This window comes from Uranotaenia lowii, chromosome 3, assembly GCF_029784155.1.
Source record: "Uranotaenia lowii strain MFRU-FL chromosome 3, ASM2978415v1, whole genome shotgun sequence".
NCBI classification, from domain to species: Eukaryota; Metazoa; Arthropoda; class Insecta; order Diptera; family Culicidae; genus Uranotaenia; species Uranotaenia lowii.
Window position 1 is genome coordinate 230,804,649 of NC_073693.1, and position 13,212 is coordinate 230,817,860.

Below are 13,212 nucleotides of genomic sequence, written 5' to 3' on the forward strand. Positions count from 1 at the left end.
TCAACTTATGTTGAAAGCAAATTCAATGTTTGAAGCTTTCCAAACTTCTTTTAATTATGCTAACAAAATTATTATGACTTTACGATTCCCTCATGGATCCAAATAGATGTTTAAATATTATGAATTGGAATGCTAGATCTTTGCTGGCTAACCAAGATGAATTCTTTTTATTTTTGAAAACTCAAAACATACATATTGCTGCCATCACTGAAACTTTTTTAAAGCCAGACAATAACTTGAAAAGTAATGCTTTCTTTAAAATTTTGCGAAATGATCGACTTGATCGACAAGGTGGGGGTGTAGCTTTTGTCATCAATAGTCGTCTCAAATTTAGACTTCTTCCTTCTTTCAATACTAAAGTCTTAGAAACAATTGGAATTGAATTAGAAACTTCTATGGGGAAAATTATAATTATTGCCGCATATTTGCCTTTTCAATGCAGCGGTGAACAGAAAAATTTTTTGAAGGGAGATTTACAAAAACTCACCAGAAATAAATCTAAATTTTTTGTTATTGGTGACTTTAATGCAAAACACCGATCTTGGAATAATATTTCATCAAATTCAAATGGGAATATTTTATTTAATGACTGCTCTGCAGGTTATTACACTGTTGAATATCCTAATGGGCATACTTGTTTCTCTTCGATTAGAAATCCTTCCACAATTGATTTGGTTCTAACGGATTTAGGCGAGCATTGTAGTCAATTAGTTACTCATGCGGACCTTGATTCAGACCACCTTCCAGTAACTTTTTCTTTATCCCAAAGTCCCATTGAAAACCCTTTAAAATCAACTTTTAACTTTCAAAAAGCTGACTGGGAGCGATATAGGAATTTTATTGAACGTAATTTGGATGTAAACGTTCCACTGATTTCAATTGAAGATATTGATTTGGCTGTAGAAAATTTGACAACTTCAATAGTCAATGCTAAAGCCGCTTCAATACCCAAAGTTAAACATAAATTTAATCAACCTTTAATTGATGATGATCTTCAGTTTTTGATACGACTGAAAAACATTCGTCGACGCCAATATCAACGTACTAGGGATCCTTATTTGAAATTATTTATTGCGACCTTCAAAAAGAGATCAAACGTCGTTTAAATTTCATTCGTAATGAAAATTTTGCCAAAGCAGTAGAGGACATAAAACCCTACTCAAAGCCATTTTGGAAATTGACTAAAATTCTGAAAAGCCCCAGAAGCCAATTCCTACTTTGAAAGACGGGGATAAACTTCTTTTAACGAATGCAGAAAAAGCTCAAAAATTGGCCCTACAATTTGAGTCTGCTCATGATTTTAATTTAAACGTTGTAAGTCCAATTGATGCTCAAATTTCCCTTGAATTTGATGATATTCTTTCTAAACAAAATGTATTTGAAAGTTCTTGTGAGACGAATATTGATGAACTTAAATTGATTTGCAAAAAATTTAAAAATATGAAAGCCCCAGGGGAAGATGGGATTTTCTATATTCTTATTAAAAAGTTGCCTGAAAGCACTTTAATTTTTTAGTTAAAATCTTCAATAAATGTTTTCACTTGGCTTATTTTCCCAAAAAATGGAAAAATGCCAAAGTAACTCCAATTTTGAAACCTGGAAAAAGTGCTTCAGAGCCTTCAAGTTATCGACCAATTAGTTTGCTTCCATCTTTAAGTAAACTATTTGAGAGAGTTATTTTGAATAGAATGATGATTCACATTAATCAGAATTCTATTTTCCCTGATGAACAATTTGGTTTTCGTCATGGACATTCTACTACACATCAACTTTTGAGTGTAACTAATATGATTAACGCTAGCAAATCTGAAGGTTATTCAACTGGTGTTGCTCTTCTTGATATTGAAAAAGCTTTTGACAGTGTTTTGGCACAAAGGTTTAGTAGCTAAATTAGCTCGATTTGATTTTCCTGTATATCTCACCAAAATTATACAAAATTATTTGACTAGCCGAACCTTACAAGTAAGCTATCAAAATTCATGTTCTGAAAAGACACTCATTAGAGCTGGTGTCCCTCAGGGGTAGTATACTTGGGCCAATCTTATACAATATTTTTACTTCTGATCTTCCTGATGTACCAGAAGGAAAAGGTAGAAGATTATTTGCTGATGATACTTTGCTTTCAGCCAAAGGTCGAAATTTACGGGTGGTACGCAGTAGATTGCAACAAAATTTAAATTCCTTTTTGAATTACTTGAAAATGTGGAAAATTTCTCCTAACGCTTCCAAAACTCAACTTATTTTATTTCCCCATAAGCCAAGAGCTCAATTTTTAAAACCTAATGAAAATCATTCCATAACTTTTAATGGGGTTTCATTAGAATGGTCTGATCACGTGAAGTACTTGGGACTTACACTTGATCGGAATCTTACTTTTAAAAATCACATTGAAGATATTCAATCTAAATGTAATAAATACACTAAATCTCTTTATTCTCTCATCAACAGGAAATCCCGACTTTGCCTGAAGAATAAGATGCTTATTTACAAGCAAGTCTTCCGACCAGCGATAATGTATGCAGTTCCGATTTGGTCTAGCTGCTGCGCGACGAGGAAGAAAGCCATCCAGAGGATTCAGAACAAGGTTCTGAAAATGATTTTGCGGCTTCCACCTTGGCACAGCACCGAAGATCTTCATCGGATTGCGGGCATTGAATCGATCGAAGAGATGGCCAACAAAATCATCTCTAACTTCAGAGGAAAATCGATGCAGTCTTCCATCGCAGAGATTCGTTCTCTTTATAACTAGTTTAATTTTAGGATAGTGTTTAGTTTTAAGTTTAAAATATTTTTGCCATAACAGGATGTTCTCCTACATTAAATACTTAATTGCGCTAAGCAAATTTAATTCTTACAAATAAATTTTTAATATCTAGTTAACTATAGGGCTCTGAACAGTTCATTATTGAGCTGAACACCTAATTTAATGAAATAATGTAATATAAATGTAATGATGAATTGATACAAATAAAGTCATATTTAATAAATTAATAAAATAGGCAGAAACGAGCCACCGTTTTTGTGTTTATAAGTCGGTGGAGGCCGTTTTGGATTTAGATGACACTTTTGGAGCAATTGAAATGTATAACTCCAGCCACAAAGACATACCCTGTGGTGAAATTGTTTAGCAACAGGAAAAATTCGAAGTTCCTAAGCAGGAAATATTTCTTGCTCGAACACGGAATGAAAAAAATGCCCGATAATATTTAGTGATTCATGAGCTTTCCATAACAAATGCTCATTTTAAAATATTTTCTACATCATTTGATGCTTTTTCAACGAACGAATGAATTTAATGCAACAATACACAGGCTCCTCTTCATATTCCCCGAACACACAAGGGAATTATTTCCACTCAAGTGTAATCGACTGTTAAGCGACTCTCAACCAAAACAAATTTTTCCGCATACAAACAATTTACTGAGCAAACATTACCGACGCATCGAAAAATTGTGCCCTATCAATAGTGTGCAAATTGGAAGCTCCCGCAGCATTCAACCAGAAACATAAAAATTCACCCATAATCGGCCTGTTATCGTGTTAAATACGCGCGTCCTTGCAACATTTTTTTAAGCCTCCCGGATCTGTGTCAAATAACGAGATATAAAATACTTGTAAATAAATGTGTTTTAATGAATGAATGGATGGGGCCCTTCAGTCGCTCAACGAGGACTTCACCGAACAGCGAAACCGTACACATTATGTACACGGTGGGTTGGATTTCAAGGGCTGTTTCGTTTGAAATTCTTAATAATGATTGGAAATTAACGAAATGTTGAAATAAGTTTTGTTAAACAAAGTTTAAGCTGCATTTTAAAATGAATTTTGACAGCTTAAAAATTTTATCCATCGAAATTCTGTACTAACTAATGAATCTACAAAAAATGCATATTGTGTTAGCAACTAAATACTGAACCCTCTGTTTTTGCGACTGCAGTTTATGAAATAAATTAATTAGTAAAGTACTTTTGTCATCTTGTTTTCGAACTTTAAGCCATTATTGAAGGATGTTTGAATAAGGAAGCTACCTTACTAATACTGCCAAACCCAACCTAATGTCGAAAAGCGCATCCTCACTTGATAGCAAAATTAAGATAACTCGCGTGAGCTTTCATTACGTCGCACACAGGGGAAAACGATGTAAAAAGGTGATCAAAATTGTTTACGCCAAAACAGAGCGTTTGAGACCCATAGTGTCTTCGGGACATTTTACCTACATTTAAAGCACTTTAAAATGAGCTTTTGATAAAAGTGATTAAATCACCTAGCAGTGAGATAGAAAAATTATTTTTTGTATTTTTCATTTTAGAGCACTTATGTCTTCAGCAAGTTTTTAGATTGTGAAAAATGTAGCAATTTTGTTGAAGACGTCAACTTCGTAGAAGCTAACTCAAAAAAGTAAGAAGGGTTCAAAATAAAAAATATTTTTTATCAAAATTTTCAGTATTTTAACGATATCTTTTCAGGCCGAGCTTATTCAAGCAAGATATGTTTGAAAGAGTTTTGAGTCACTTAAAATCGAACAGTTTTGTGTGTGTGTGTTTATAAAAATATTCAGACTGAAACGAGTTAGATCGAAAAAACTATGAAAAAATAGCTGTTTTCGAACACCTGTATCTTTCTAGTTCGGTTGAGTTCGGTTCATTTTTGGTTGCATTAGAATCGGGCAGGTTTCAACGTTATAAAAACATGGAGTTTACAATGTTTAGTTGTTTATTTTGTAGCTTAATAATTGATTAAAGTTAGCTATTTTCAAGGAATCTAGAGGACAAGTTCCAAGTTTATTTAAACTGACAATTAGCAACCGTTTTTATTTTGGTGAAACTTTAGCCAAATCATTCTCTCGCTCGCGTATGACGTTTCTAAGCCTCCATTGACGGACCTTGCCATCTACCATTTCGCTTAGAATACAATATACTTGACGAGTTTGATTTTCGGTTAGCTAATTTTAAATGTAATAAAAATTCCCTCTAGATTCCTTGAAAATAGCTAACTTTAATTAATTATTAAGCTACAAAATAAACAACTTAACATTGTAAACTCCATGTTTTTATAACGTTGAAACCTGCCCGATTCTAATGCAACCAAAAAATGAACCGAACTCAACCGAACTAGAAAGATACAGGTGTTCGGAAACAGCTATTTTTTCATAGTTTTTCCGATCTAACTCGTTTCAGTCTGAATATTTTTATAAAGTGTGTTCCACAAAACTGTTCGATTTTAAGTGACTCAAAACTCTTTCAAACATATCTTGCTTGAATAAGCTCGGCCTGAAAAGATATCGTTAAAATACTGAAAATTTTGATAAAAAAATATTTTTTTATTTTGAACCCTTCTAACTTTTTTGAGTTAGCTTCAACGAAGTTGACGTCTTCAACAAAATTGCTACATTTTTCACAATCTAAAAACTTGCCGAAGACAGTTCACGCTCGGACGTCGATACGATCACACGTGATTAATCTGAACACTTGATTCCTATAGTCAATAGAGTTGTTTTGACATTTCTTACGCACACTTGCTGAGCGTGTACAGATGAGTCGGGACAATTAACCTCAAAAACTCTCGGTACAAATTTCAGTGCAAAAACTGGGCAGCCAGCCGATGAACACGGTCGTTTTTTAGGTTAATGTTCCCAAAATTGAAAAGCATTAGTGACACTCTCTGAATTATGACACTAATACTACTTGCGGCAAATAGGACTATAGTAGTGTTGATCGGAAACCTTTACGGAATATCGAGATGGAAAGAACGCGCAAGAACACGATAAAAATAGCTTTCGGTTTGTCTTCAAAGCCACCGGCATATCTAGACGTCTTCGGATTCGTTGGAAAAAACGATAGAAGCTTCAACTGTACATTCTTTATATAAGGATGAATATGAACGTTGCTTTTATCTAAAGTTTATAGATGAAACAACTTTCAACAGCTTCACAAATAATATGGACGACGAATACCCTTTTTCGTACGAGGATGGGACCAGGATTACCGTGAGATTATTTGTAGCCAGCAGCATTTTCCGATACGTTCGGGTATTTAATCTGCCTCCGGAAATCGACGATACAGAAATTGCAACAGTTTTGGGGCAATACGGAACAATCAGACAACACATACGTGAAAAATTCGCAGCAAACTCAAGCTTCCCAGTATTCAATGGGGTCCGTGGGATCCATATGGAGGTCGCCAAGGAGCTCCCTGCAAATATTATCATCGCTCGTTTTAAAGTGAGACTCTTTTATGAGGGATTGAGGAATCGGTGTTTCTTCTGTAAGTGTGAAGGCCATCTTAAGGCGGATTGCCCCAAGTTGGAATGCCTAAAAATAGGAGAAAAAGATAAAACGATATCTGGTCCAACATCTTACAGCCAAGTGCTGATGAACGCGACGATCGGAGCCACATCGAACATCGGCAGTGTTGCACCGAGCATGACAACGTTACCAATAGAATCTAAAAATAGAACCTTGAAACCCCGAAGCAGCTCAATACCTTCAGTGAGATCGAGAACACATCAGTTGCTGTGAAATCGGTACCTTCGGTGGAAGCCACGAGCAGCGCAGAAGACGATCACGAACAATACGACGACGGAGTTGATGGTGATAACGACGCCGATGATGATGATGATGATGATGATGACGATAACGATGACGACGCTGAAATGGAGTCGGAAAAGGTAAATCTGAAGCGGACAATATCCAGCCCCAGTTCGGCATCGGAAAAGGAAAAGGAAACTAAAAAGAAGAAAAAAGTCGAAGAACAAGAATTCATCGGTTTCAGCGATTGCGTCAATTCCGGAAACGAGCCCAATCGAGATCATCGGACGCCGGACCAGAATGAAAAAATGTGCTTAAAATGATGTTTTCAACTTGTTAAGAATTCTACCAATTTTGCTAAGCAAAAGTGTATAGATTTGTTTTTTCCCTTTTCCACTTTAAAATCTATTTATTTTTCAAAAGTAATTTAGAATCAACAGACAGGACACCGAACAAGAATACTAAGTTATGATAGTTGGGTTAAAATTTATGTAAAATTTGTTTAAAACTTTGTATCGATCATTTGAATTTTGAAAAAAATAAACAGGAAAAAAATAAAGACATAAGTGCTCTAAAATGAAAAATACAAAAAATAATTTTTCTATCTCACTGCTAGGTGATTTAATCACTTTTATCAAAAGCTCATTTTAAAGTGCTTTAAATGTAGGTAAAATGTCCCGAAGACACTATGGGTCTAAAACGCTCCGTTTTGGCGTAAACAATTTTGATCACCTTTTTACATCATTTTCCCCTGTGTGCGTCGTATGAAACAAAATGTAAACAAAGAGTTTTATTACGAAAAAATACAAAAACTGACATTAACTTGTCGCAACTACTTTCTATTTAGAATATTTGTAGCCTAGACAACATGTTCTATATGTAAAATACAAAATTTAAAGTTGTTTTGATAACTTTAGCAGTTGTTTTCTGTGAACTCTCAAGATGTTTCATACAACGTAATGAAAGCTCACGCGAGATAAGGGGCTGTTCACTAATTACGTAAGCACATAGGGGGGGTGGGGGGGTTTCACATTTGCTTACGATCTCTTACTAGGGGGCTGTTCACAAATTACGTAAGCACATAGGGGGGTGGGGGGGGTTTCACATTTGCTTACGATCTCTTACTAGGGGGGTAGGGGGGGTATCCAAAAATCTTACGTAAGAAATGTTACGTTTAAAATTCATCACAGCCACAGCCATACGAAACCATATTACTCAGGTTTTGCGTTGTGCACCACGATTTGAATCCATCACATTTCGAAAATGACTTCATCCAGAAAAAAATCTTTAGAAATCAATATAAGGCGCTTTAAATAATGAATTTCTAGACACTTTTTCCAGTGGTAGACACTGACAACTCTAAATTTTACAAACGATTTACCAAAAAAAAATCCTAAAACTTTATCGTTTACAGCTGAATGAGTCTGACCTTTCAGATTAGTTGACAACGTGATTGTCGTTAAACATTTTTTCCCCAATTCTAGTAGTATAGAATGATATTTTTTTTAAGATTTTTATGATTCTCAGGTAAAAAATATAACAATTTTTTAAGGTACCTTGTGCTAACCTGATCTCTCTGTTTTAAATCGGAATTTAGATTTTATATTGTTTATTCGATTGTGAAATTTATTCAAAATTATTGTTACCACAAACATGCTACGTCTTGAATAATGTTTTCTTTTATTATTTATGGTATTATTATGTATAGATTGTGTTCTTCAAATACAGTTTTTTAATTTTACTTAAAAGGTGCTTTGTTCTGAAACATGTAAGATTTTTAATAATTTTAAGCTATTTTTGAAAAAAAACGTATCAATTTCCCAAAGAATAATAAACGTAAGATCTTTATAGGGGGGGAGGGGGGTTTTGAAAAATCTTACTTTGTCTTACCAGGGGGGGAGGGAGGGTTGAAAATTTCCAAAATCGTGCTTACGTAATTAGTGAACGGCCCCTAGGGGGGTAGGGGGGATTTCCAAAAATCTTACGTAAGAAATGTTACATTTAAAATTCATCACAGCCACAACCATACGAAACCATATTACTCAGAATTTTTTTACTCACTACCTATTTGTTGGTTAATTTCGATGTTATGTTATTTATCTTTTAATGTCTTTGAATTCATAATAAAATGCAGATTCTATAAAATTTATAGAGAACTAATTCAAACCAACATGCCATCAAAAACACTAAATCACATTATTAAAAAAGATCGTCTCTAAATTTAACAAACGTTTTACCAAAAAAATACTAAAACTTTATCGCTAAACGCTGAATGAGTCTGAGCTATGAGGTTAGTTGACAACGTGATTGTCGTTCAACATTTTTTGCCCAATTCTAGTAGTATAGAATGATATTTTTGAAAGATTTTTATGATTTTCAGGTATGAACATAGCAATTTTGTATGGTACCTTGTGCTAAACTGATCTCTCTCTTTTAAATCGGAATTTAGATTTTATATTGTTTATTCGATTGTGGAAATTTATTGAAAATTATTGTAACCCCAAACATGCTACGTCTTGAATAATGTTTTCTTTAATCGTTTATGAAATTTCATCTGTTGTTTTGTATAGATTGTGCTTTTAAAATACAGTTTTTTAATCTTACCAAATAAGTACTTTGCTTTGAAGCATGTATGTCACATTTTTAATATTTTCAAACTATTTAAAAAAAACGTGTCAATTTTTCAAAGAATATAAAAACGTATAATCTTACTAGGAGGGAGGGAGGGTTGAAAATTTCCAAAATCGTGCTTACGTAATTAGTGAACGGCCCCTAAGGAAATTCCTGGACCTGGGGGAGGAAGACTGAAATTCGCTGTATCGTTTTCTGTATCGTTTTTTAACTGTTCAGCAAAAAGCCAACAATTGTTGAAAAGATTTGTAATCGTAAACTTTAAACTATATAAAAATTTTGTTCGATCAATGGGAACTACCCTAAATCTAAATCTGTTATTTAAGCTATTTTTAGAACAACCATTAATCAAACAATTTTTATTTATCAGCTTCAAAAACTTCAACGAAATTTGAGGAACTCAATACGCCTGATCTGCAGAATTCACCAGTGCAAAACAAAACCTAATTAAATCATTGTTTTATGCAAAACAAGTGCTTTTCAGCATCAAAAAAGTTTTATTGAAGTACACTAAATATGAAAGTAAGATTTTGTACCTTCGCACTGGTCGGTAGATTGATGAGAGAAATTTGACGTTTGAAAGTTTTTTTTCTTTTTTTATTCAGTCTTCCTCCCCCAGTCCTGGACATGGTATCAAGAGGCTGGAGAAAACAAGCATTTTCGTATCAAGTTCTCAGTTAAGAAACCCATTGATAATCATTGAAATGATTCCTGCAACTCGGGAATGCCAGTTAAAGAAACCTTTAGCAACTTTAATAAATTCGGTAGCAAATTTTGAATAAGGCGAATACACCAAATGTAAACCAACTGAGTTATCAGCTGGGTGAAAAACTACGTTCGAAGACCTTCATTTTATTTTAATTATATAAAGTTATCTAAAGGATATTTGGTTTATTAGAAATAAAGGAAACAAAATAATATTTTTGCTGGGAGCTTATGAAGCTGTCAAACTTTGAATGCGTTCTACTCGAAACGGCGATGTTGGCGCATTCGCTGTATTCAAAATTCGATACCGAATTGTGATATATGTAGCTCAGTTGGCAAGTCAGTTACCTCCTGATCCGATGTCCATGAGTTTAAGCCCAAGAGTTAACATCGAAAACAGTAGTACCGGATAAGTTTTTCAATAACTGTCCACTAGACTGCCCCAAATGACCCGACTTTTGAAAAAGTTATACGCTGCAGGCTAAAATTGATCCTGGGCCTAGTACAAGATCTCATGCAAAATTTGGGCCAGATCGGACCACGGTAAGGGGTCGCTCAAGGAGCCTGAAGTTTGTATGGGATTTTGAGACATTTTGTTCGAGAGGAACATGAAAAACCAGTTTTCCGTCAATAACTTTTGTCTCCTTCGACCGATTTCTTTCAAAAATGGGTTTTCTTAAAGTCTAAACTATGACAAACATTTCATCCGAAGGTTTTATTTCTATTAAAGTTAAGATAAAAAAGTTATTAAGCTTTAAAAGTTGGCTAACTTTTTTTAAGGGTGATATTCATCACTGGTTTAATGAGGCGGCTAAATGTCCGACCAGGACACTCAATGTGAAATGCATGCCGTTTCGTCAAATAATGACCGACTTGAACCATTGTTGTTGTGCTCGATTGCAATTTTTTATGTTTTTCTAATATTTGAGTTTGGATGATATTCACTTGATAGTTCGGAAAGAAGTAAGGGTGGAAAAATGCTTGACTATTTCAAAAAAAAAATGCATAACCACAGGGGCTTAGGAACATGACTGGACGATTTGTGATGCCAATAAAAAGATTCACCCTCTTTCTCTATCAAAAAAAGCTACAGCTAATATAATAGAAACATGAGAAAAAAGTAAAAGGACCTCTTTTCAAAAAAAATTATCATTTTATTGGCATCATAAAGCGTTGGTCCATGTGTTTTTCGATCTAAGAAAATTGTTGGCGGTTGAGAGTAACAACCATTCTGAATAGATTTTTTGAGAAAAAAAATTATCCTGAGTTAGGTAGAAAAGATGAAACATAAACCCCGCCCAAAGGCGGAAATATGTACGATAGATTGCCCCAAATTTGTATGGGAAATTCAAAACCTGTGAAATGTTATGGGCCCGATCGGATCACGGGAAGGAGTTGATGCTCAACGAGTTTGAAATTTGTATGGAATTTCGAGACATTTTGCTCGGAAGAAACATGAAAAACCTGTTTTTCGTCATTAACTTTGGTTCCCGTTGGCCGATTTCTTTCAAAAACGGTTTTTCTTAAAGGATGGTATTCATCACTGTTCATGAGTCGGAGCGGTCGAACATATTGACGCTTCATTAACAGTAATGAATACCACCGTATAAAAGTTAGCCCATTTTTGAAGCCTAATCACTTTTTTTATCTTAACTCCTATCGAAATGCATTCCTCGGATGAAATATTTATCATAATTTAGGCTTTTAGAAAAATTATTTTTGAAAGAAATCGGCCGACTGGAATCAAAGTTATTGACGAAAATCTTTTTTTTATTGGCATCACAAATTGTCCAGTCATGTTCCTAAGCCCCTGTGGTTATGCAATTTTTTTTTTAATTGTCAAGCATTTTTGCTCCCTTACTTCTTTCCGAACTTTCAAGTGAATATCATCCAAACTCAAATATTAGAAAAACATCAAAAATTGCAATCGAGCACAACAACAATGGTTCAAATCGGTCATTATTTGACGAAACGGCATGCATTTCACATTGAGTCGGACATTTATTAGCCGCCTCATTAAACCAGTGATGAATATCACCCTTAAAAAAGTTAGCTAATTTTTTAAGCTTAATAACTTTTTTATCTTAACTTTAATTGAAATAAAACCTTCGGATGAAATGTTTGTCATAGTTTAGACTTTAAGAAAACCCATTTTTGAAAGAAATCGGTCGAAGGAGACAAAAGTTATTGACGGAAAACAGGTTTTTCATGTTCCTCTCGAATAAAATGTCTCAAAATCCCATACAAACTTCAGGCTCGTTGAGCGACCGTGGTCCGATCTGGCCCAAATTTTGCATGAGATCTTGTACAGTACTAGGCCCAGGATAAATTTTAGCCTGCAGCGTATAACATTCTACAGGTTTTAAATTTCCCATACCAATTTGGGGCAGTCTACTGTCCACCAACTGGAACGTTGATATAAAGTCGTGATTGCCTTAAAGATGGTAAAACGACTATATTTAATCAAAACAAAAAAAAAATGGATTGGCCTAAATACAGAGTTTTCAGCATAATCCCTTGTTGAAATTGATTCTGAATCTGCAGCATGACATCAAAAGATGCGTTTGGCATTCAATATGTTACCCTATTTTGGGTCAATTGTAGGGTAAAGTGTTCAATTTAGTGTGTTGGAAGGTATATTTGGTGTTGGTGTGGTTTTGTATTCGGGTTATTTTCAAGTTCTCAATTAAACAAACACAGTTTCCTATTACGTATCAGGCTGATCTCATTAAAAAAAGGTTTAAGGAACGATTGGTAATATACCAATGCGTTCAAGCTGTATTTCTAGTATAATCTGGTACCTATGGGTATATAAATAATTATTAATATTGATTTCAACACTCAATTTTGAAAGTCTGTAAAATCTGGGCACTCTAAGCAAAAATCAGGGCAAAATCTGTGTCTGAATAATAAAAATTCTATCAGCTGTTCATGCCCTTTAGTAGTGTTTTCACTCGGAACCCCCCTACAACACTACCAGATCTGAAAGTAACAACTGAGTGTTTTGCAAATCTACCACCACACGTGCAGCAAAACATGTCTTCAAAAGTCGTCTACGAGTATATGATAGATCAGACAACACCACCTAAGATTGAGACAGATAATCCAGGAACCAATTGGGGCAGAATATGGAGAAATATTAATTCAAAAAAATTGACTCCAAAGCAGAGAGGCGATTTGTACATATTTGTAAACAAAAAAGTGGAGCACAGGAGGTTGATGTATCGAATGCACCGATCGGATGGAGAAAATTGTACACATTGCAATGCACCAGTTGAAACGATAGAGCACAAATACTCGGAATGTAGGAGAGTGAGAGACGCATGGCTACTAGTTCAAGAAAAAATCAA

At 34.5% G+C, this 13,212-nt stretch overlaps 1 protein-coding gene across 1 annotated transcript in view; it reads left to right on the forward strand.

The window, feature by feature from the left end:
- The first annotated feature begins 5,938 nt into the window (after positions 1 to 5,938).
- The window catches only part of LOC129753159 (uncharacterized), a 9,707-nt gene continuing 2,433 nt past the window's right edge, over positions 5,939 to 13,212 (forward strand). Inside the window, exons 1-2 of the mRNA XM_055748955.1 lie at positions 5,939 to 6,220; positions 6,454 to 6,836. Coding sequence (XP_055604930.1) covers positions 5,939 to 6,220; positions 6,454 to 6,836 — 665 coding nt within the window. The remainder of the gene's footprint in view (positions 6,221 to 6,453; positions 6,837 to 13,212) is intronic.